This window comes from Ailuropoda melanoleuca, chromosome 6 (assembly GCF_002007445.2).
Source record: "Ailuropoda melanoleuca isolate Jingjing chromosome 6, ASM200744v2, whole genome shotgun sequence".
Classification (NCBI taxonomy): domain Eukaryota; kingdom Metazoa; phylum Chordata; class Mammalia; order Carnivora; family Ursidae; genus Ailuropoda; species Ailuropoda melanoleuca.
In genome coordinates, this window is record NC_048223.1 from 96,261,687 (window position 1) to 96,287,874 (window position 26,188).

A 26,188-nucleotide genomic window follows, 5' to 3' on the forward strand; every position below is an offset into this window, starting at 1 on the left:
AGAACCAGGCCATGTGATTTCAAGACCCAGCAGTTCTTAGAATGTCGAACGCTGGAACTCTGCCTTGTCTTTACCAGATGTTGGCACGTGAGTTCCCCTCCCACGTGGGACAGGGGAGAGGAGGGTGGAAGGCAGGAAGGTGCATATAAATAGAACAGACTCACTGAGCAGAAACCTGTATTGCGCCCATTTACCTCATCATAAAATGGGTTGTTCCCTCTCTTGATCCTTGTTCGGTGTGTCTGGCCACAGACATGGACCTTGACCACGGGCCTGATGTTGTTGCCACTTAACTGGCGGCCCTCAATCACTCGGACACGGATCTGCAAGCACAGAAGGGCTGTCGTTACTGATCCTTTCCCAGTGCTGGGTGAGAGAACCCTCAGGAGCCATGTCAGCCCATCTGCCTGTACGGATTGCTGAAATCAGGCCAGGGCAGGTGCGCACAGGCTGGAGGTGGCCCCCCCTGCTCATTCCCGAGGTGGGAGCTGGGGTTGGGTTGGAGAAGCCGAGAGCAGCAGTGGGGCTGAAACAGTCCAGAGCTGGTCAGGGAAAGGGCCGTGGGGGCAGGGGGAAGGGAGGCACGCCTCTGACCCCAGCCTCCCACCTGGTCTGCCTGAGCGTGGGACGTACTAACTCACTCTGCTGCTGTCTGCCAAGGAAAAGCCCAGAACCATGATGAGGCACTACTGTGCTTCTATTCTCTCCTACTACCAAAGGGAGGGAGGGGTATAGTTTTATTTCTCTGAAGAGCCTCATCCGGCTTGACTCCATATACTCCTGCATGCAGGAGAGACAGGGACAGCTCTTCTTCTTGGGTTTACGCCCTGATGTCCCGTTTTGCTAGCTGGGCTGCTGCTCATAGCAATAGGTCCTTCCTATTGGACTTCCACTGCAACTGCCAGAAGACGGGCAACAGAGTGGTAAAACCAAAATGTGGGGCCCGCAGGCTGTTCCCACCTGGAAGTCCTGAGGCTTGTTGGACAGCATCCGCCGGCTCTTCTTTCCCTTCGTGAGCCTCTGGGCAAGGTGGGCCTCTGACACCAACCCACCTGACCCCTTGGGCCCGGGGGCTCTGACTGTACCATCCAACCTGTCTTCATCACCTCCAACCTCCTCCTCGTCTCCTAAAACACCAACAAGGAAGCTTGTCAGAGATGGCCCTCATCCTGTGAACGTCTGAATTCAGGTTTCCTGGACGCAGAGTTCTCAGTGTTCCTGAGGTGGCCCGTGAAGGAGCTGCTCCTTGGTGACCCTTACTTGGGATGTGCTGTGACTCTTTAGGAATGTGTGTTCATGGTGCGTCAGGGGGCTCATTCAGGCTGTATGCAAAGTGATCAAGAGAATACCAGAGACGAAGGGGAAAGCAAGAGGAGAGGGCTCAGTCGGACCCCACCAGAAATCACCTGATTCTGATCTGGGGACCCAGCCTGAGGTCAAGAGCCCTTTCTGTGGTTAGGACGGAGAGGAGAGAAAATCCTGGGGGAAACTGGACCTTGGCAGAGGAGACTTTGACTCCACCATCCCCAGTGCTGGTCTTTTCTCTAGAGATTTACTCATGAGGTTTCTGTACTGCCTCCTTTCTGTTTGAGCCTCCTGGTTCCCAGATGTCCTCTCCACCCTCGTGGCAGATGAGAAACGCATCCCCAGTTTCCTTGCCAAGTAGACTAAGGTGGTCTGATGCTCTCCCTTTGCCCACCTCGTCTGTCACTTCCACACACATCTGTCTCCTAGTTGTTTGTCCCCCTAGCTGCCCTTCATATTCGGGGGCAGAGGTGTGGGGAGAGGTGTTTCCTGATTGATAGAGTGAAGCCTCTCCCAATACCTGAGAGCCTACTTCCTTTTGATTCTTTGGAAACACCCCAAATGTCCCCCTGCTCTCTTGAGTACCTCCAATGGATCCTTCCCCACGGGGCCTTCCTTTTGCCTTCACGTAGGCACAGATCTTTCTCTCCTTAAAACAACCAAACAAACAACTCCAATTCTGCCTACTATGTCTCCCCTTTCTTTTATTCACAAACTCTATCAAACTCACTGACAAACTTCAGCTTTACTTAATAGACAAGAAGTGTCTGGTAATCTGTGCAGTGTAATTAAAGAGCTCCTAGAAGACCAACTACCTTTTCTAAAAAATAACAGCATTTGCACTCCCTATCTTTGGATTCTGAAACTCCTCCTTTACGATGCAAAATCATGTAAGAAATTGAATTTCCATGCGGACACATTTGTCAGTCACTCACACTGTAGTATGAGTTAATTCAGTCAGATTACTGTATAGCACAGCTCTGAAAGCTTGGGCTCTGGAGTCATGTGGCCTAGGTTCAAATCCCACTTTTGACTGCCGTGAGCCTGAGTAAGTTTCTTAATTTCTGTTTCAGTTTCCTCATTTGTAAAAAGGGAGAATTAATAGTATTTACCACAGGGTTATTGTAAAGATAAAATTAACATGGTGCCTAGCACAGAGTAATACCCAATAAATTAATCTTTTCTTTCTTTCTTTCTTTCTTTCTTTCTTTCTTTCTTTCTTTCTTTCTTTTCTTTCTAACTTCTGTTGAGAATCAGTTTTGGTGGGAACACAGAACACTAGAACACTTACAGAGAGCAGGCACAAGGTAGGGGTGGGGGCTGCAGCAGTCTGGGCAGCATGGGGGAGGGGGACACAGAGTGAGGAAGGGGGAACCACAAGGAAGTAAAAGACCCCCACCCCCCACCATATACTGCTTTGGAGTTCCGTCCAGGGTGAACCCTCCCTTTACCACCTCTCACTCATGCTCAGCCTATCCAGCCACTTCTGTCTGTAAGGGTCAACCATGACCTCTCGCTAAGCTCCGGGCCCTTTTCTGAGTCTTCCCACTCCACTGAACATGGCCCTGGGCACCAGGACCCACATGCACTTCTTTGAGTCCTGCAGCTCTCTTCCTAGCACTCTGACTAAACCTTCTCAGGTTCTTCCTGGGCTCCTTCCATGTCCCCAAGTGTGTCTTCCCACACTGTTCCTCAGCTTCTACTCCTCTGACCTCATGCCCTCTACATCTACACTTTGGAGCCACAGACCCACAGAGTGTTAGGCTAGAGGGGGCACTGAGATCCCCTGGTCTGATGTGCCCCTCACCACAGCGTCCGGACAAGACCGCTGAGGGCCAGAAAGCTGAGGTGACCTGTTAGTTATTGGGAGCTGAGCTGAAGGGAGGCCCAGGTCTTCATCCTACCTCACTGGCTCCAGACTGGGTCTAAAACCAGGCAGTGGGGAAGAAGCTGCTGTCCGCCTGGTTCCTCAGCACCTTTGTCAGGACACCAGGAAACCCCAGAGAGGCCAAAGGTAGGAAGGGCTACCTTTGTCCTCTGCAAGATAATCTGGGTCTCGTCTATCCCATCCTTGAAGAGGCTTCAAAAACAAGGCTTGCCTGCTACCCATCCTGGGGCGCCTGGGTCTTAGAATGTCCCTTCTCCCATTCTTCATCGGGTGAGCTCCTCAACTCCCTCAAGCCCCAGATGAAATACACTGGCTCTGGACAGCACCACACAGGGTCCCGCCCAGGGTTTTGGTGAATGCAGAATGAACGAGTGGACAAGGCCCCACGTTCTTGAATTCTTCAGCCGTGTGCAAAGCTCTGGCACAGCTCTCGGGAAAGAGCACCTGGACGCTGGAGGGCGCTGTTCCGGCCTCCAGCCCCAGAGCAACACAGAAGGTCAGGGCCCCCTGCTGCAAACCTGTTCCGCACTGGGCAGTGGCTGGGCTGGATGCCTGCAGGGCACGTCCGACAACTAAGACAAACTCCCTTTGCTCACTGGGGGCCAATGCGGGGCTTTCCTCCCAGCTGCGGACTGTTCCATTTGGGGTTGGTGGTTATGGAGGGCAGCAAGCAGGAGAAGGAGGGGTAGACTGTACCCCTCTGCGGTGCCGGACTCCATAAGAACTCATGAAACTCTGAACGGATGCTTCAGAAAGACGGCAGGCAACCAAGAGACAGTTTCTTCTAGGAAATACCTTCTGCTCTTCAGACTTGAGAATGAGGGATGGGTCGGAGGAAACCGGCCTGAGTCATGGCTACTGCAGCAGCAGCAGCAGGATATTTGAGCAGGAAATCGCCCCTTTATGTGGCAGGAAGCTGTGCAGCATTCAACCACGCCACCCTAAGTGTTCCACAAAGGATGAGGGGGCCCTTTCGGCCCTGCCAAGCACCCCTTCTCTGCAAGCTGTTTCATTACCCGATGTGGGTGGTTGTGCAGGCGGGCCGGTTGCTGAGACCCAGGCGCGGATCAGAACCACAGCCTGACGGATCTACAAGGATGACTCCATGACCACAGAGGGCAACATTATGGTGGAACCCACCGACTACATCGCAAGTTGCTGGTTGTGTTTGCTTCCTTGTATTTGCTGGCTGTAACAAAGAACCACGAACTGGGTGGCTCACAACAATAGAAATTTATATTCTGACAGGTGCAAACCCTCAAGGAGGATGTTGGCGGGGCCATGCCCCCTTAGGGCCACCACCTCATCTAATCCTCTTCCATTCCTTGACGGAGAGTCCTTTCTGGATTTTTTTTTTTTAAGTAGGCTCCACACCCAGCGTGGAGCCCAATGTGGGGCTTGAACTCATGACCGTGAGATAAAGATCTGAGCTGACATCAAGAGTCAGATGCTTCACTGGCTGAGTCACTCAGGCGCCCCCTTTCTGGAATATTTTATGTTTTGGGGGGGAGGTGTCACAGCAACCCTGTTTTCTAGACTCCTAGAATGTCATTCCCTCCCTGTGACATTTTGTGACATTAATTTGAGAGAAAAATCTTTCCTTGCCTCTTATGAGCTCCTGCATTTCTTAACTTGTGGATGCATCCTTCCCATCTCTGCCTCTGTTATAACACAGCCTACTCCCCTGTGTATCCTCATCTCTTTTTATAGGGATACCAGCCACTGGATTTAGGGCCTGCCCTAATCCGGGATGATTTCATCTTAGCTAATTACATCTGCAAAGATCCCATTTCCAAATAAAGTCACCTTCTGAGGTTCTGTGTAGGAATTTGGAGGGGACGTTATTCAACTCCCTACAGAGGTCATCTTTTATATCTTTCCAGAGTGTTCCATCTATTACTCCAGTCCACAGTCTGCAGCCACACAGGCCCCCCAGTCTATCGACCACACCACCTTCCCGTCCCCTCTCCCCACCACTGCCTTCACATCGTTTTCTCCTGACCTGTGCTACAGCCTGTGCTCTAACACCGCCAAGGTCTTCTTTGCCCCTCAGCTCCTTCCTTTCTCTGGCTTACTGTACTCACCTGGCTCGTTCAACCTCCACTCCCTCCATCCCTTCATCCAGGAGCTGAACTTGGCCGAACACGTACCTTCCTGACTAGTCTCACTTGAATATCATGATCACACAGCTTAGATGGACTCACAGGACTCCCTGGCCATCCTACCATATTTCCAAGGCATCTATTCAGAGTGTTCCTGGCTCCTGGCCACTTTTTACCAACAGAGTCGAATCACTTCACTTTTCTGAGATTCCACCTATTTTGCATCTCGAGTGCTTCCAATACCTTCTCTACCCTTCTCATTGCCAGCTAATGAACTTATTTCATTGAGAAAACAGGCAATCAGAAGAGAATATCTTCATCCTCCAAGTTCAAGCTTCCTACCTGCACCTGTTGTCTGCCTTCCCTCCTGCTACAATCACTGACCTGTCTGTGCTCCTGACCTGAGGTCCATCCTTCCATACGTGCACAGATCTCATCTCCTCTCCCTACTCACGGATTTTGCTTCTGCAATTTCTGCCTCTGTATCTGCTCATCAGTTTTCCCTTCTCAGCTGGATCATTCCCAGATGTGCTGAAATAGAGCCCACAAAAAGCAAAAAACCAACAAAATGAAACAAGCCAAAACAAATACAACTTGACTCCAGAGCGCCCCCTATAAGTTACTGCTCTATTTTTCTGCTCCTCTTAACTGCCACTTGGGCCATGACAAGTTCTTCACAATTCCTTTATATGAATGCTATCCTGCCTCTCCAACAATTACCATGTCACTCGGTCAAACCCTACCAAGCTTCTGACTGCAGCCAGCACTGACCTTTCTGAAGGTCAGTAACCCTCTGTGTGACCCACACTTGGTTGTAAGTGATGCTTCAATTAACACTTAGCAATGGCTCTCCAGCAACTGAACAAAATAAGTCTTCCGGTTTCCCAAGATGCACTGTTGGCATCTATTCCTGCAAACTGCCCCTCTGTGTCATCGCTGGTAACAGCAATGGCTGGCAGTTTGCCCACCCAGTGCCGAAGAGCTGGCAGCTCCTAGGAGATCTGAGGATACAGTCAAGTCTGCCTCTGGACCAACTGTGCCCTCCCCAGTGGGATGAACCTCCCTCCTCAGGCTCCCATGCTATCCTACTCTAGCATAAGAGAATAAGCTCTCAGTCACTCACATGTCACCAGATCTGCAAGCCAGCCCTCCCCGCTCTCACTCTCATTCTGTGAGTGCTTCCCCATGAAGGCAACTCCTAGGAATGGCTGAAGAAGACAGACACTTGCCCAGTCACCACTGGGCTTCCTCCTGGCCTGTAATACAGACCCCCTCCCCCAGCCAGCAGCCCAACACCGTTCCATGCCTCTCATCTTTCCACCTAAGCTCTAATTGGGCCAGCATGCCATCTAATCTTCTACCATTCCTTCATGGAGAGTTCTTTCTGGAATATTTTTATGCCTTTTTTTTTTTCCCGGTCACAGAAGCTCGGTTTTTCTAGAGTCCTTACAAAGCCAATTTCTGCCTGTGATCTTAATTTTGCTTCTTATGACAAAGTTCTGTTAAGTGGTTAAGGCAGAATTTAATTACCTTGGGCCAAGAGTCACTGCTCACTCAGAACAAAGGGCTGGTGTCACGTCATCAGTGTAAGTTAAAAAGTACAAAGCAGAATGGCAGAGAGGAAATTTCTAAGCGTGAAAACATTTTAGAGAGAACATGCGGATTGAGCTGTAATGTTGAATAATAACTTTTCTGGGTTCTAACATGTGAGAAGTTACATAAATTCATGTCTGCATTCAACCATAAGCAATTCATTACCCTCCACCTTGATTCTTGGGTACATACCACTATATGTGCACTAAAAATGTTCTGGAATGGTTCTACACATAGATCAGAGCAAAGGTATCATGGAAGAACTCTAACCAAACACTAATGCAAACACAAGCTTGCAGGGAAATCTTGGCAGCATCCGCCTTAGATCAACTGAGCTGCAATCCAATCTAGGAAACGTTGCCCAAAGAGCTCTAATTGAGTCTGGGCAAGATAATGTTAACCAGGTAAAATGCACAACTCCAGGGCTTCTTAAAGTGAGCTCCAAATTCTGCTCTCATCAGAATCTCCTGGAAGTTCCTATTAACCATAGAGATCGTGGGGGGTCCCCTTCAGTCTAGCTAAGTCATACCCTCTGGAAGTAGGTGATGGAAATCTGCACATTTAAAGATCTCCCTTGATGATTTTTACTGCGTCTAAAATTTAACAACCACTTGTTTATTATTATCACTTTGGTTTTCTGAAAAAAACCAAACTTGGAAAAATACAGGCCTAATAGAATCAATTTGCTGGACAATGTCAAATAGAGGCCCAGTCCTGGAAAGAGTGCCTCCAACCATTGTCTAGCACACTAAGAATTTTCCAGTTTAATTCTGACCAAGTCAGTTCCTTCTTCAACATGTTCCATGGATCCCCATGGTCTGTCCAAGAACAAATGTCTCAGTCTGGCATTCCCAGCACTTGGGAACACGCTTCCCTTTTACTACACCTCTGAATGAATCAGTCACTTTCATCTATTCACTAGTGTTCCCCAAAATGCCCTTCTTGAAAAGAAGTATTTAAACCATATCCATTCCTCATGCATCATTCACTTAATTCAACCAGCCAACCAAGCATTTATGCAACAATAATGACATAGAGCTAGGCACTAAGGATACACAATTGAAAATAGCTGAAAAAGTGCTTTCTCTAAAAAAAAAATTGTGTCCCATGTAATAATTTGCTTAGTCTTCTGTTGAGGAATTTATTATATTCAGCTCTGACCTATACTTATTCATGTTTATATCTTACCTTTCTACTGAAATACAAGCCCCTTGGTGGCAAAAAATGCCTTTCTCACCTCTGTATGCCCCAGGTGTCAATAAATTTTTCTCAACTGGATTGAATTTATTTTTTTATTTAAATTCGATTAGCCAACTTATAGTACATCATTATAAACTGGATTGAATTTAATTTAAGTACAGTGACTTTAGTGTTCGTAGAATGAAATAAATTTGAAGTGGCAATGTCTAACTGTGAATGAGTTTTTGCATTTCTGTTGTTGAACAATGCACAAATTTAACAGATGGTTCTTCAAAAATAGATGTGAGGTTTTAAAAATAGTTCATTCGGACTACAGTAATGTAGACTCCATTCAAGCTAACTGACATCTGGTGAATCAAGTTGGCAAGGTAACAGGTTTTCAGAAAGTCAAGCTTGTCATCTGGGTCATCTCACCCTTCTGTCATGGGAACAGTCTTGGAGATGGGTCAATGAAAGAGGTACTTTTGACACCACACATGTGTAGTCAAACCACCAATGCCCAGGGTCTGTAATCTTTGTCATCTTGATATAAGAGCTCTAGGAAAGCATTCCTTAAAAACAAACCCCTCAGCTACAACACCAAAGACACAATCCTCAAAAGAAATAATTGATAAGCTGGGCTTCATTAAAATTAAGAGCTTCTGCTCTGCAAAAGACAATGTCAAGGTAATGAGAAGATAAGCCAAAGACTAGGAGAAAATATTTGAAAAGAGAAAACCGATAAAGGACTGTTATCCTTCATATATACAAAATATACGAAGAACTCTTAAAACTCAACAAGGAAAAAAAACCAAACAACTTGATTAAAAAGTAGGCCAAAGACCTTAACAGACAGCTCCCCAAAGATACAGATACACAGGTGGCAGATAAGAATATGAAAAGATGCTCCAAAATCCTATGTCATCAGGGAAATACAAATTAAAACAATGAGACACCACTATACACCTATTAGGATGACCAAAATCTGAAGACTGACAATACCAAATGCTGGCGAGGATGTGGAGCACACGAAGTCTCATACATTGCTGGCAGGAATGCGAAGGGTATAGCCACTTTGTAAGACTGTTTGGCAGCTTCTTACAAAACTAAACATACTCTTCCCATGCAATCCAGCCATCATGCTCCTTAGTATTTACCCAAAGAGGCTGAAACCGTATCTCCACACAAAACCCACGCATGGATATTTATAGGAGCTTTAGTCATAATTGCCAAATTTGAAAGCAACCAGATGTCCTTCAGGAGGTGAATGGATAAATAAACTGTGGTCCATCCAGACATGGAATATTATTCAGTGCTTAAAAAGTGAGCTATCAAAGCATGAAAAGACATGGGAAAATCTTAAATCCATATTACTAACTCAAAGCCAATCTGAAAAGACTGCATACTGTAGGATTCCAACTCCAGGGCATTCTGGAAAAGACAAAACTATGGAGACAATAAAAAGATCAGGGGTCACCAAAGGATTGGTGGGGGGATGAATATGGAAAGCACAGAGGATTTCAGGGCAGTGAAAATACTCTATATGATATTAAAATCGTGGATATATGTCATTATACACTTGTCCAAACCCTAAAATATACACCACCAAGAATGAATTCTAAGGGAAACTAGGACTTTGGGTGACTATGATGGGTCAACACAGGTTCATCCTTTGTAAAAATTGTACCATTCTGATGAGTGACATTGATGATGGGGAAGGCTATGTACGTGCGGGGGCAAGGTGTGTATCTGAAATCTCTGTTATCTTCCTCTCGATGTTGTGCTAAACCTAAAACTGCTCTAAAAGAAAAAGTCCTCAAATACACAGACACACACAAGCCCCTCATGTATCCAATTCCTGGGATCTATAGTTAAATTAGTTTCTTCAATTCCCTGGGGTGAATCTCCCAGAAAATCTTCACTTTTGTGTTCTCTCATTAGTATTTCAAATTCTTGCTGTGCAGGACTCCCTGTGTGAATGGTAATCTTTAAAAATCAGTATTAGTAATCATGAACAGTGGTTATCTCCAGAGGATGAGACTGCGGAAGGTTTACACTTTCTGTGTCTATTTCTGTGTATATTTCTGTAATGTTTACATTTTTACAAGCAGGTGTTGCTTTTGTACTCAAAAAGATCAACAAGTTCAATATTTTTTTTTAAATTTGTAAAGATCTGTATAAACTAGAGGAAGCAGACTCACTGCTTTGCCATAGAATGGTAAAGTTTTTTTAAAGAGTTGATTGAAAGGAAGGGAAAAAAAGAAATTCTGGGCCAGATGTGCTGTTTATGTCATTAAAGTATGTGATAGCAGGAGGTGTGGCTGTCTTGCTGTTATTTCTCTGCCTCATATTTGTTTGGTCTTATCTTCCCCCCAAGACTGTAAGTTGTTGGGATTTTTTTTTCCCCCTAGCGTCTTCCCTAGCATGGAATTGTAGTGAGTCCCCAAAGATAGCTTTGCTTAGTTGAACTGAATTGTCTTATTAAGACAAAGAAGGTTTGCCCTGGAAACATCCAAATAACCCAGGATATTGAAAGATTTGTTTTAAATGCTGAAGAAGCTGGATTACAAAGCCTATATTCAGAATGTCACCCCTGACCCAGCTTTGGTGAATAGTCATAGAGCAAAGATAGCACTTCCAGATCAAAGACCCCTGTTCATTTTTTAAATCATGAAATTTCATTTTGTCATCTCACACTTAAAAATTAAATTGCCCTGCAGACACAGCCCATTTCCTGGCCGGCACCTGTTAAAACTCTTTGTTTCAAATACAAATAAAAGGAGCCCAGGTCCTGGTTTATTTCCTATCTCCATCCAGCAGTATCAGGGAGTCTAGAGAACTTCTGGGAAAGACCTCGGCCAACTGCCATTGCAGAGCCTGCTGGGAGTGAGCTTCCTAAGAGAATGGGTGAACTTCCAGTCCACAAACACTGCTGGAGCATTAGTGCTGCCCAGACAATCCAGGAGGCTAGGAGCAGAAGCCTCAAGCAAAGGGAGCCTGGATGGCAAGGGTTTTCTCCCCACTGGGTTTACAAGTTCAGAGTTGGTGCTCTTCTCATTTCTAAGGACATTTTTTCCCCTTTTCCCCATTTTTCCCTTTGCTCCAGGGAAATCGCATGGTTTCTGAGCTTGGCCTGACCCTGGTCCATCTCAGGAGATGGGACCTTCCCCTACACTCTCAAATAGCTTGATAAGTTGCTTATTCTCAAAGTCTCTTGGTCCACTAGGACACAACCTTTTTCTTTTTCCTTTTTTTAAAGATATTTAAAAATAAGCATTAAGTCATCCCAACGTGACCTTGGGCCAAGCCAGATCATTCTTTTCCAATAGCTCTGATATTTAGAGGAAACAATCTGAATGTTCAGAGTGCACCACCCACTGAGCTCATGACTACACATCACCTGGAATTGTTTTTATAAAAACAGTAATAATAATAGTAATAATAACAATAGCCACCATTAAGGTAGCACTTACTGTGTAGTAGGCACTGAGCTTTCTATGCCTTATCTCATTTAATCCTTGCAACAACTTTCTAAGTGCTGCTATTATCCCCACCTTACGGTAAAGAAAGTAGAGATTCAGAGAAGCTAAGTGACTACAAGGTTACACAGCAAATTAACAACAGACACAGAATCCAACCTAGGCCAGTCTGGCCCCAAAGCCCTTGTTCTTAAAATGTTACACTTTCAGGATAAAAAAAGTGTTTTCTCTAAACCTGGACTGAACGTGCCTGGAGGGCAGGAGCTGTACCCTAAAGCATTTATCACCCAACACTGCAGCATCGTGATAGAATGAGAAACCCAGCAACCACTATCTTTAGTTCATAAATACTAAGAAATGATGTGGCACTAGTCTACTGTAAACTCTAAGTTTACTTCTTTCACTTGAATGACCCACAGTATTATTTTTTCCCCTAAAGGCCTGGCTGAAGGAGTAACACAAAAGGGCTCATTTAATGTTATGGCTCTTGAAATGGAACGAATCTGCCTTTTATCTACCAGGACACCAGGACAATAGCATCCTGCCAGAAGCCATGCCCCGCTATAACCTCAGAATGTGACCTTATTTGGCAACAGGGTCTTTGAGGATGTAAGCAAGCTGAGATGAGCTCACGCTGGAGTAAGGGGGGCTAATCCAACGACCAGGGTCCTTACAAGAGGTATGAAATTTGGACACACCCAGGGACCACATCCTGTGAAGACAGAGGCAGAGACTGGAGTGGTGAATCTACAAGCCTAGGAACACCAAGGACTGCCTGCAACCAGCAGAAGCGAGGACAGAGGCCTAGAACAAACTTCCCCTCAGGGTCCCCAGAAGAAACCAACCCAGTCAACATCTTGATTTCTAGCCTTCAGAACTGTGAGGGAATCAATTTCTATTGTTGAAGCTGGCCGGTTGATGGCGCTTAATTACAGTAGCTCTAGAAACCGAATAAATAGAATCTGGCTAGAAAAAATGTCAATGTGAGAAAAGGTACCCAGATCCTCCCAATTCAGAGGCAACTCCAGGTATCTGGTCAGTGGGGGCTGACTTTTGCAGGCCAGAAAGTACCTACTGTCCTTCCCAGGCTGATATAAATCCTGGTGACAGCATGCTTTGAGGAAGGGGTGAGAAAGAAATGGGTAGGACCAGTCAGTTCAGCCCCTGATGCTGTGCTATTCTGGACTGGACTGTTCCTCTGGGTTTTATTTGTCATTACTGCCATGGCAGCAAAAGGACCATGTTTATCCTTGGGCCATTGCAGGGCTCCTGTAGGGTTGAGAGTGTCTGAGCACCACGCAGCATGCCCACGGCGCTGCTGGGCAGGGGTGCGTGCAGAGGTGCTGCTCGTGTGCTGGGGCTAAGTCAGTTCCGACTGTCCCCAAGGGAGAGGGGGCCAGATGACCCACGTTAAACCCTTACAAGTACTTGGTCAAGAAGTGAGCCGGAACCTCAATAATGGGCCACCCGAGGGCTGTGGGTGAGCGAGGACAGTGGCTGGTTGGGATCAGGCAGGAAGAGAGGTGGCGCGGCAGGTGCCAAGTAAACCACTTTGGCTGCCAGAGAGCTGAGTTCAGAACCAAGGGAAATGTAAAGACAGGCCCTGAGGAGCCAAGGCTGGCAGGAACAAGGCAGCAGGTACGTGTGGCAGGACACGGGAGCCCTTCGTTCCTGGGGCACATGCCAGGGCTAGGGAAATATGGGTATTTGGTGAGGCATCTCAGAGAAGAGAAAGGGCAGACACTTTTAGCATCACATCACCTTGGAAAACCGCTCAGAGGAGGTCAAACTTGGCTGTGTGAAAGGCCTAATTGTCTCGTAGACTTCCCTCCACCTGAGGCCTAAAGCCCTCCCCAGAGCCAGCAGCCCCAACCCCATCCAGAGCAGCAATGGATGCCCTGAACGACCGATGATCCCTGTCAGAGAACAGGGAGCAGGAGGGGAGTCATGCTGAGGGAAGCAACTCATTAAAGGACAAAGGGGCTGTTCAGGGGTGGGGACGGAGTCAAGGCTGAAGGAAAGAAAGGGGATCCAATCGAAGGGCACCAGCCATCGGACCTGCAACTGAGAGCACAGCCTGCGGTCACACATTTAGGAAGTGAAGAGACACATGGAGAGAAGAGAGGGCACTCCTGTAGCTTAACAACGAGGAACATTCCAACCATGGGTAGAAGCTACAAACCCGAAGCAAAGCCTTGCTTGGGATCCTCCACCGGAGCCTGTCTGTTGGACGGGCCCACTGGGGGCTGGTCAGTAAGGGGCTGTCTCACCCGTCTCCTCTCCCCTGAAGGGCATCTCACAAACAACTATAATGTCCCAGTGTGGGGCAGCTCCACCTGCCTCGCGGGGCCCTGTCCAGGTGGGCAGGGCGCTACAGACAGTATAATGACAAAGGCGGCTTTCTTGGAGACTCCTTGCATGTCTTGAATAGATTATCCCCAGAGCAGGCTGGGCCCTCCAAAGGGTCAGCTTACCTTCTGTGACTGACACACTCATCCCACTGGGGTCATTTGGATGTGGAGCAGAAGGGGGATCATAGCCAATCACCAAGTCGATGGTGGCCTAGGTAGAAATAATTCATTGCAGACAGAATCAGTGCAGGGTAACAGACTCAATGCAAACCAAATCAGCAGGAGTAAAGAGTTCTGGAAAGGGTGAGTAGGAGGATGGGAAAGTGAGAAGAGGTGGGGAGAAGGATCACACACACTCCATTGTTTCTATCCTCCCTCTTGTGAACCAGGCAGGCGGGAAAGCCCGGGAAAGGAGTAACCAGTTATAGGTTGCCAAGTGTACCATTGTTAAGGGCAACCTCACAAACTGGAGCAAAGTTGTGACAAGCAAGCATGAACTTGTAATTAGCCTCCATCCTAGACTTGAGATGGCCTCCAGTCATTTTACATGGTTGAGTTACTTGTTTGCACATTGACTTCTTTATTCATTGCTGAAATTTATTTTCATTTTTCTCTTCTCTAAAAATAACTTGAGCCACTAACAAAAATTATATAACAATGTGATTCATAAAACAGGACAAAAAAGGGAATCAAGTCTGGCTAAAGAGAAAATCAACATGCAAATCATGAAGTTCAAGGTAATTGCATCTTGCGTAAAATGTGACTCCAAGATGGCTAGGAACCAAGGCAAGAAGGAGAACAGAAAATGTTACGTAACTTTCATTTTCAGAAAGGAAGAAACATACTAGTTACTTATAGGAAATAAAGTTATTCCCATTTTAAAAACTGGAGATAAATTTTTCACATGGGGCGTTACTTTAGGGCAGAGTTTCCTATACTTCTGTATTTCATGAACCTACAAAATTTCAAAAAAGTTTCCTAGGGGGCGTCAACATAGACAGCTAACCCAAGCCCACAACTACTATCTACTGTTATGATAATTTCACAAAAGAAATGAATTTTAACAGCAAAAATGAGTAAGGACAAACCTCAGGATGAACGGAATCCTTTGCAGATAAGGATGGCGCAGGAACGCACACCCACACGCCTGCGTGTACACACCCAAGTTACCAGTTGAAATACAGACATAATATTTAGGAGATAGTCTTACTGAAAAATTATTCACTGTTTATCTGGAATTCAAATTTAAATGGGCATCCCAAACTTTCACCTGCCACTTGTGCTACACGTGATAAACACTAGTATGTGTATGCACGTGTGGGTGCGCACACACATGCCACATTGCCTTTTTCTTATCTGTCTGTTCATCCGTGAATACTCCCTCGTGGATCAGCACATTCTGTGGCCAAAACTTAGGAACTAGAGATCTGGGAGACACTGAGCAGGACAATAAATGAGGCTCCCAACCACAGTTTTGTGGCCAGTAATCATAAGAGCAGCATCCATGGCTACCTATCCCAAAGACCCAGGCCATAACCTGAAGGTCGAATGCAAGCAGCACTGAGGGGCTCAACTGCTAAACTTAAGTGAAGAATCAGACTTTCAAAACTTAGAAGAGGACATGGATGGCTCAACTTCTGGATCAGTGATTGCCTGGTAACGTCGGATTCCCAGAAGTGCTCCAGTTCTACGTGTGCTTGCTTCTGTGCTTAAAAAAACAAAGACAAAACCAGCCAGACACATCACTGACTTGTAGCATCTTTCCTAAGTATCATTTCTCTCAACCAGGTTTTGGAACGATAGATGACATTCTGAGTTTACGTTTTAGGATTAGAATGCTGATTTCCAGCAAACCTTTAAGTTTCGGAACCTAGACCAACAAAATCAACATTGTGAATAGGCTTTGAGAAGCCTAATCTGCATTCTTGCCTACAGGGATGGCCTGTTTTAGTATAAAATTTTCTCCCTTTGCCCATGCTCCCAAGCAAAATAAATGAATTGGAAAATAAAGGTATTAGAGGTTAGTGGGACAGGCATGGTGGCTTTATGAGCGCTGCTAGCAATCAAATGAAATCTGAGAGCTATGAGCTTTGAGTCCGTTTATTTCTTTTAAGTGCACTCAAGAAAGAGAATTCTGGGTTCACATCAGACAGTATCAGTGTGTACTTATTTAGAGAGGCTGTGGTCAGAAAACAGACAGCTGCCAATCAATGAGAAACATCATGATATTCACATCTTGATGTTACGAGGTAATATTAATGAAATACCTTACAGAATGCTTCAGAGAGCGTCTCAGACACAGAGCTATGCTCACCACAGGAATGTAAACACCCAAGGGGATATGCACAGAGCTATACCAAGAGAGGGTCCCACTCACTCTATAGCATTTTCTTCTGTCAAAGAAAATCAAGTTTATCTAACCTACTGGCTCTGTGACTGCAAGTACAGGATAGGGCTCTATTATTTGCAAGGGGACCTGTTATCAAAACCATTAGGGGTGTGTAAGTGTGGGTGTGGGTGTGTGTGATGAGCCGATTATAATTTCACACTTTTCTTAATGAACTTTTCGCTTACTTATCTCACTTCAAAACCATTCAACAAAAGAGAAAGTGCTCACCCCAGTTATCTTGCCCCTTTTCGTTTAGCAGGGGGATGAGTTTGTACGGCAGCGACCTGCTCTGGTCACCAATCAGGTTCTTCAGGGCTACGGTGGCAGTGCCAATTAACCTGCAGGTGAAACGAGAGAGCACACAGTAACCCAGGTGACAGGCATGCTTCCACCAACTCAGCAGATCTCCTGATGCCCTTCTCATTCATCTATTATCATTAAAATCACTTACTGTGAAATGAATTTTTGAAATTTTGGCAATAACCCTCACTTTTCCAGAACAAGGAGTTATTTCAAGAGTCTAACTATGGTGCCCATGAAATTTCAAGTCATGAATGTGACGACCCATGAATGGGTGACAAAGATTGAATAGCACCCCTCAGAATCCAAGAAGAGAGAAAAGTAGGACAAAATCCAAGCATTCCTCTGTAATATAAATGTAAAAAGACCCATCAAAACTGCCCACTGTGAAAATGTCCCCCTGAGGGAGACCTTCTCCAAGTGTAAATAGGTTGCTAGTTCAGTGATGAGGCCAACTTACTAACCTGTATACTAATTCTGGTTGGATGTGTGTCCTTCTCCCTGTTCCTGGAACCAGAGGGATTATGTTCAGCCTCTACCACTTACCCAGCTACCCCTCAGTGCACCTACCCTAATGGTACAGAGGCACACACGTGTCCCTGCTCACCACAGTCAGGCCCCTAAAGGCACGGACTGTTGCTTTTTCTATTCACTATTCTCACCCCAGTGTTTGGAACAGAGTTCATTTATTCATAGATATTTACTGAATGAAGGAAAGAATAAATAAATCTACACACATTAAGAATGAACACCCAAAACATGTCATTAGGGCACATGATCAAAAAAATTTATGGAACACACAACCCCTGAGAGTTAGTGAATATAAAAATGTGACCTGCAGAATATAGTTTGTACTTTGGGGGTTATAATGGACAACACGGTATGAGATTGCGTGAACTGAAGAAGTTCCCTTTGTGAAATGCAATCAAAAAGCAAAGAAAGCCCAGAGGTGTGCTCTCAGTATGGACACCGAAAAAGGAAAAGAGAAACGGGAAGAATTTTAAAATATTATTTACTTATACCTTGCTTACATTTGCAGTAACTGATACTAATAAATGGCAGATATGATAGCATGAATATCATTAGCATAAAAATAGAAAACTAAGCGTCGAATCCTCAAAGTGATAGAAGAGATTCCTTATATCAAAAAGCCAGGGTGAAGAAACCATAGTTAAAACATAACTCTGGGCTTTTGGGCAAAAGTAATAATCAGGAGAGTTCATCTCGTGGGGAAATATTCCTTTTATTTTCACATGTAGTCGTTTCTTTAAAAATCACGAGTGAAAAGTGATGTTAATGTGTGAACGTCTATTCTGAACTGATGTATATCTGTATTCTCCTGCCTCCCTCAGACCTCAGAAATGGAACTAGATTGTAGCTCTGGGGTCAGTCACTCAACCACATACATCCACAGACTCAACAACATGAGTGACTTCACTTTCCGTGAACAGGCATATTATCCTGCACAAGACCAGAAAATTGCTACGGCACCCTGTTTCACCCAATCTACCCAATGGCATGAAGCACTACACATGGTTTCTTGGAACAACACACGTTCTTGGGCAGAACACCACATAAGACGCTCAACAATTGTGATGGATTCTCATCCCTCTCGTATCGCAAGTAGAGTCGGTTATTGGCAATGGAAAGGACTAATTCTGCCTCCGGGGGGTGAAGAGTGAACATTTCAGCCCTTTCAGGTCAATACAGGAATTAGGTCTCCCAGTCAACGCTGAGAATGGATGGAACCTTTTTAGAGTAATTTCTCAGATGAGTATGTTCACTCACTGTTTGCAGATTTTTAAAAACTGAATGTGTTTTCTCTTCACTTGGATTGTAATTCCCCTGACATATTGAGGACAAGAGTCTACACAAGATTCCGTCGCCACCAGATGAAACAAGTACACCTCCCACACAAAGCGAGAGTCCCTGGCAAAATCTCTTCCACGTCTCCCTCAGCCCCACATGATATGAGCCTGATGAGCATTTCTTCCCAAGTTTTAAAAATAACATAGTAAGCCATGAGGTTGGCTAATTGAGTTTTTAGGACAAAAAGGGAAAACCACAGTTTCAAAAGTCATCTGACTGGTATTAAAGGTCTAAATGAGGTACGCGCCTTGAAAGACGTGGAAACACACTGGATCTTATTCCTCACAGTTCCATGATTCATAACCTAACTACACGATTAAAATAATAACATTGTACACTTGGACACATACAGATTTGCTCTTGCTGAAGCCAAGATGACCTGAAACTCTTATCAGCAATAAATACTTCTTAGGAGAAAACAAAGTATAGCACGCGGGGACAATACTGAAAGAGGGCTGGCCTGGGGTTGGACCAGCATTTATCAACCCTGGCACTACTGACCTTTTGAACTGGACAATTCTTTGTTTTGGAGGGCTGCCCTGGGCTTTGTCCGATGTTCAGCAGCACCCTTGGCCTCAACGCACTGGCATCTCTACACTTTGCTAATGGTCCCCTGCTAGGCAAAATCGCCCCAGGTTGAGAAGCCCTGGGTTAGACAATTTCTGTTCTTGCGGTAACTTGGTGTCCCAACTTCCTTCCAGCCTTGGCTACGTCACCCAACTCTCTGAGCCCACTTCGCTATCTGCGAATGAGTGGCTTGAATAATTTCTCAGACCCTTCTTAGCTATTAAAGCCTGCAGCTAGGCTCGTACATGTGATGTTTTCTACATAGATCTACTCAGGAAACCGTCTCATGTTAAATATCTTTCTCTTAAAGTCCTTGTTCATTGACTTAGGAAAAATACATCTTAAAATACGTCCATGTTGGACAATCCAGAATGCTAGGCAGGGTTTCTGCCTTCAAGCGTATTGGCCTATAAGCTCGTGGGTCAAGCTTAAATTCATACGGTGTCAGGGGAAAGGTTAGGCCAATCACAGAAATGTGGCCTACAGTGTAAGATAGTAGGGAGTGCGGCCTCGTGCTAACTGGAGAGAACAGACTCATCTGGGACATGAAGCCCATCCACTGGCCCTTCCTGGCCCTGAATAGTTTTACAGCCTTCATTCTGACTCAGCCACTGTCCGCGACTTTCCCTTCCCTCTGAGAGGCTGTAGAGGGTGGTAACAGAGAGCAGGCGAAGAATGGAGTAAAAGAAAAGCAGCCTATTTTAACTCAAACCTCAATTCCTTCTTTCAGAAACCCTTAGTCCCATTTCTTAAGATTTGTTTTTTCCATCATAAAATTCTGATGCTTTGGTTTTCTATGTGGGGGGAGGTGGTTTAAAAGAAAATTTTACTTTCTTTTTTCTCAAGACACTGTGTGCAGAAGAAAGCCTGGAAAGATTTTAACCCCCCAAAATATTTTTAACAGCTAGGTTGAGTTGAAGAAAAATGCAAGCAGCTATGTCTAAGAGTTTTGACTGTAAATTGGAGAAAACGCCCCCTATGGGCAAGTCTGAGCTCTGCAGGACTCCGAGGGTCCCGCCAGCCTGGCGCGGGCTGTTTTCTGCAACGTTGCCTGGCTACAGATTACTGTGAGAGGCTGGGAAATGATGACCCGGCCTCCTACACAGCAGACAAGAACAGTGCAGCAGGACCACAAGCCAGTTTCCTTTAAAGGAGGTGACACTAAACCAAGAAACCCTTCTTCTTTCACATTACTAACGCTATAAATATGCTGACATGTTACCGTGGGACAGTACTGTGCACGCTTCGCCCTGAATTTGCATGGAAAAATAAGAGTCTCCCCGTGGACTCCATCCAACACTAAAACAGATGGACCACGTCTCAAAAGGAAACTTTACAGTGAAAGAATCTCAAGGCCCTTTAGCTCTCCAGCTTTATTTGCAGAACTAATACGCTGCAGATGTATCCTGAAGTGAGGTTAAGCCAGTCCCGCTCTTACCCCTCACAGCTCTGGAACGTCTAGGGAGTGTTGACTAGGGTCTCCGTGCAACACGGAACTAATTCTGAGCAGTGGGACTGCGAACTAGTCAACTCAGTCATGCAAGGGTTGGTTAAGAACTTAACTTGTTCAAACAGAGTCTAGTTTGTTTAAAAGACAGAAAAGGGGAACGTTCTCCCCATTAGCATAGGCACAGACGCTAACAGCCACATGCCACTGTGGTGAGTAAGGGCTTTGCTGGCCGAGTTCTTAATCATGAGAGCTCACATCTATCAAGCTGTTCTGTGCAGGAGGGACACAGCCCACATGGATTACTGGAGGAGGGTTTACTGGAAATTCCTTCATGAAGGGAAGGAAAAACATGCTGGACTCTGGAAACGAAATCACGTGTTGTACTGTTTTCGCCCCTACAGACTGCAGCGTGTCTCAACCTTCCTTCCCCTGTGAGGGAATAACAGTCTCCACCTGCGCGAAGGACAAATACTTCTCCAAGCTGCTCCCAGGTCCCCTGTAGAAACCCCGAAAGGGCCAGTCATGCCCACCCTTTGAAGCCCTGGGCTCTCAGCCACTTGGGCTTTGTCATTTCGACCAAACCAGGCTGGTGTGGCCCTGGGGTTCCCTGGCTGGACCCCATCACCCGTCCCCACACTTCTTCCCCAGGGCCAGTCAAGGTCCTCACCTGCCCCACCCCCACCCACAGCTGCACCCAAAGGTGGGGGAGCCGGGCTTATACTTTGCTTATGACCAGATGGGTGGGAGAAGTTGGGGCAACCATGATAGCAAATCCTATCACAGGAAGCCGTTTGTAAGCCAAAACCCCTCAAAGGGCATCTTCTGGGTCTCCCATTCACTTTACCAGGGGGGAACCCTCCTGAGTTTCCCAAGCTGCCCACCCTGGCCCTTTGGATTAGCTCGTCCACCATTTCTGAGGTGGTGGTTCCCCAGCCTTCCCTGTGGCAGAATCACTAGGGCAGTCACAGATTCCCAGGACCCTGAGTCAGACTTTGTCTTTAGTTCATTCTTATACCCAGGAAGTTTGAGAAACAATGGTCTGAAACAGTGATTCTCAGGGGCAGCGGGAAAGTAGGGATGGGTGGAGGAGGGGGGATGGGGTAGGAAAGGCAGCTGGCAAAACTAGATCCAGAGAGAGGGAGACATGTAATTTTTAAAAGTACATTCAACATGATAACACGGGTTCACATTTGAGAAGTGGGCTTAGTAAACAAAACTCGAATAAAACCTACTCGGCAAGTCTAGTTATCTGTACTTTCCTGTGGCTTCGCCTCCCCACTCCACACCAGGATCATCAGAGAGCCTTGGGGCCTTTGTCCTGTTCATCAAATCGTGACTCCCTAGCTTGGCTGTGTACCAGCCCCTCTGGGGTAGGACTGTGCTCTGTACTTTTCACAAACTCCGTTCCTGGGTTTTGGAAGCACTGACCCAGTCTGGAGGCTGTGGCAGGTTTTGCAGGATTCAGGGCTGGCAACAACTTCCTTTTTTCCAGTCCCTCCCAACCCTGCTGCCTGCGGCAAATGGCATCACTTTAACCAGCGAAGGAGCTGAGGGGAAGCCAAGGCCTCTGCACCAAAATCTCTCCCGATCAGGGAGGCACCTAGGCGGGAGTGAGGCACTTTGAGGCTGCAAGGAGCAGGTTAGCTACCCTAATAATGCCTGGCATGCAGGTCAGGCTCGGTAATTACTTCTAAATGAGCGTAACCGCTCTTGAGCTATTTTCACCTGACCGATTCTCCTGTTCTTTTCAGTCCTCAAGGATCAGAACTGGTGCTTGCCTGTTGTGCAGCGTAGGGGAACACCCAGGCTCCGTCTCTGTCTAATCCCCCCAGCCATTAGAATCAAGGTGGTAGTTTTCTTTCTTTCTTTTTCTCTCTCTTTCTTTCTCTCTCTCTCCCTCTCTTTCTTTCCCTTCATTCCTTCCTTCCTTCCTTCATTCATTCCTTCATCAAGAACTTGGGCCAAACAAGGTAAGGGAGACTGAATAACAAAGACTGAGAACTTGCAGCTACGCAGAGCTTTCTGATTCAGACTCTTCTTTGTGCCAGAGGCCATGTACGGGTTGTTTTACTTCTCTGAGCCTCAGTTTCCTTGCCTGTAAAATAAGGATTATGGCAGCTGTTACCTAACAGTATTGTAAGGATGATGTGGTAAGTGCTTAACAGTTACTTTTTATTATTTCAGACGCACTGTAGAAAAAGGGATCCAAAACAAGCCCGTGACAGCAGGCCAGTACTTACAGGGAAAGCTGGTATGCGCTCATGCACAGCCCAAATCACGGGAAGGTGGGCTGTCTATGCAGGGATACGGGTAGGCAGGCAGGAGTGAACAGATAAGAACCCTTGTACTACCCACATCCACTTCTGTTATGCAAAGTTCTTAAGACCAGTCCTTTCTCTTCTAACATGAAACTGTTCCCTCCCCAACTCCGGTGCTGTGTATACCGAGTCTGTTTGGGAAACAATTTGTATTTTCAGGGTTAGACCAGAAGTAAATTTCAGCTGTAACTGAATTCTCATAAAACCCTATTAGTGGAATCTGAATAAAGTTTTTAAAGCCATAGGTTTCGTAAGGTATTTCACTATAAAACAGACCCCCAAACAACTCCTTATACAAAAACCGCATCTAAATCAACACACACATACACATACACACATGCACACCTCGTTATTTTCTCCTCTTCACCCCCCACTTTATTTTTCTTCATCATTACTGACCACCATCTGATACACTGTATGTTCCCTCCACTCAGATGTAAGCCCCGTGAAAGGCATGGAGCGTACTCCCAGTGCCTAGAGCAGTGTCTGGCATACACAGGCATTAGTATTTATTTGTCAAATGAAGACATTAATTGATACATCACTGAAGATAGTCCAATAACCTTGCAAATGACTTCCAAGTTGTAAAGCTTCCTCTCCTAAGAGATGGTCCTCCAAGTGCAATTAGAAGACACAGCTCTTGTCATTGTGAAATGCCTTTCTCTTTCAAGTCTCTCCGGGTGTCTTTCTCCAGGGCAGTGGGCCACCTTCGCTTACTCATGAGATGTGAACGGATGCCAGCAGGACTGTGGCAGCTACTTCACTGGCCTCCCCACACACTGGGGTTCAGCCTTTCCAGCACCCGGACTCAGCCAGCCCAAGCTAGTTTTGATCTTTTCATAGTTCTGCCGCTCTATTGAAAATATGGAACTAAGGAGAACCGAACTGAGAACCCCATGCCACGGTAACACTGGCTTCTGGTTTCGATGTCCACACAGTCTGAGAAGCTGCTCCGGGGGGCTGTCCATCCCTCCTCACCAACCACAGCGGAAGAAGGAAAGGTGGTGGCCCCACCTGCACAAATCCCACTAAATTGTTTACACGGGGCAATGTCAGAAGTGAGTGTCTCACCACTAGGAGAAACCGAAGTATTAAAAGAATGAAGACAAGGTCTTCTGTATACTAGGAAATGAAATTTTCTCATAAGCCATACCACACCTCTCCACCAAATTAATTTCATTCCAACCACAGTCTCTGTTTTCTCTAATAAAAAACAAAAACAAAAAACCCAAAAAAGCCACAAACCTTTGCTCAGGGAGTCATTATATTTCACAACCCAAGCTTGTCTTTTTTTTTTTTTCCTAATTCTGTAGCCCCTGGTACCACTCTGGGTGTGTGTGTGTGTGTGTGTAGCTCCAGCCTCCCACCTGCATGTCCCCAACTCTGGGAGACAACTGGGACCTACCTGACTTCCCTCTCCCTGAACTGCGGCCTGGGAATGCGCTCTAGGCATTAGGTTAGTTGCTGAAAGGGCTCATTTCATATACCTCCCTTTTCTCAGCAATCACTGTCTCATGCTGCTGGTGTTCATATCTGAAACCATGGTTACATATGTTTTCTCTAGCTCTTTTGTGTATCAGGTGAGAGTAGATCTGGTCCCTGTTATGTTATCTTAGTGCAAGCAGAACGTCCAAACTATGGTCATGTCAAGGCCTGGAGGGGTTACGTCACTTGCCCGAGGTCACCACTAGTCATCAATAGAGCTGAGTCTCTAGGCAATCTCTGTCTGCCTCCCGAATCTCAGCTTTCAAGCACTAGAGCTGCTGCCTTCCTTTCTCTGAGCTCAGGGATAAGCTCCACATCTCTCTACAGAAAGGTAGGAACTTTGGGACAGGTGTTTGCTTCCCTTGTGATCTGACCCCTTCGTGTTCTGACTCCTTTGCAGCTTAAACCCAAGTTGGAACCAGAGGGCTGTCCAGACAGCTGGGCTGGACAGATTCCACATCAATGACCCATTACTAGGTGGGCAAACTGTCCGATACAAGATACTTTAGATTCCATTCATGTATCATGAACTTACTTGTTAATTCATTCAACAAACACTTACTGAGAGCTTATTATGTGTTAGGCACTGTGCTAAGCGCTGGTGTTACAGACGCAAACAAGACAGATGTGGAGCTCACTGTCTAGTAGGGGAAGGCCAAGTGAATAACCAAATAGATAAGACCATGTCAGATGGTGGTGAACTGAGCTAGATGAAGCGGGAATGTGGACCAGCCATATCTCTGAGTACTTACCTAAAATCCACACAAATGTCCACATGCCCAGCTGGACTCTCTCCATCATTCCTACACCCGTGTGAGCTCACTAACAAGAGGGGCTCTGAGGAAACAAGGCAGGGCCATGAGCTGGAGAGCAACAGCAGGGGCTGCTCTAGGGTGGGTGGTCCCAGATGCGGAGGCCAAATGACAACACTTCACATCTATTGCAGTTAGAAGGAAAGAGTATTCCATGCAGACGGAACAGTGAGTACAAAAGCACTAACCAGGGGAAAAAAAAAAAAAACCCTAACTGGTAACTCTTTTTCCTCGCTGGCATGTGAGCACACACAAGCATGCACATGAGCGCACACGCACGCTAACCTGAAAACTTGGAACACCTTTCATTCCTGCATTTCCAGGCTCCTAAAGCTGATTCTTCTTTAGGAACTCAGGTGGAGTGACAGCAGGGCCAGGATGCCAGGGGGTCAGCGTCCCAGCCTCAAACCTCATCTCCACTTCTCAAGGTCACTGTGAAGATCACATGAGATGACATATACTTTCCAAATTTATCTTGTCCATCGTAGAACATGAGCATAAGTGACTGACTCTTCAAGATATAAAAATGCCGGGACGCCTGGGAAGCGCAGTCGTTAGGCGTCTGCCTTCAGCTCAGGGCGTGATCCCGGTGTTCTAGGATCGAGTCCCACATCGGGCTCCTCCTCTGGGAGCCTGCTTCTTCCTCTCCCAGTCCCCCTGCTTGTGTTCCCTCTCTTGCTGGCTATCTCTGTCAAATAAATAAATAAAAAATCTTAAAAAAAGAAAAGAGTATAAAAATGCCTGCTTAAAACTGTTAAGTAGGGAGGAATTACTAATACTCTGTTGGCTGTTCTTTATTTTTTTTGCAAAATTAGAAAGAAAATTTACTTCCATTCTAGCTTACAGTTAATCAGTAATTCCATCTATATTTGGTTCCTACAGGTGGTTTGAGGTTTTCAGTATAATGTAAAAATCAAGGACACAGGCCTGGACATAAATGCTGACTCTGACACATACCTACTGTGTGACCTTGAGCAGAATACTAAGCCTCTCTGGGGAAAAACAGGACCTGCTTCAGAGTGTGTCTGTGAGGATTCAGTAGGATAATGCACTGATGGGGGCCAGCATTCCCGAAGTCCTCACTAGGTGATGGCTGCACTG

The 26,188-nt window shown here is 46.0% G+C and overlaps 1 protein-coding gene across 3 annotated transcripts in view; it reads right to left on the minus strand.

Annotated features, from left to right (window-relative positions):
- MYOF (myoferlin) overlaps positions 1-26,188 on the minus strand; it is a 150,535-nt gene that overhangs the window by 90,377 nt on the left and 33,970 nt on the right. For all 3 annotated transcript variants that reach the window (XM_019796275.2, XM_002916109.4, XM_034662965.1), the window contains exons 4-7: positions 16,515-16,624; positions 14,021-14,108; positions 961-1,127; positions 195-323 (exon numbers count right to left, since the gene is read on the minus strand). In XM_019796275.2, the coding sequence (XP_019651834.2) occupies positions 195-323; positions 961-1,127; positions 14,021-14,042 (318 nt within the window). In that variant the 5' untranslated portion in view covers positions 14,043-14,108; positions 16,515-16,624. The remainder of the gene's footprint in view (positions 1-194; positions 324-960; positions 1,128-14,020; positions 14,109-16,514; positions 16,625-26,188) is intronic.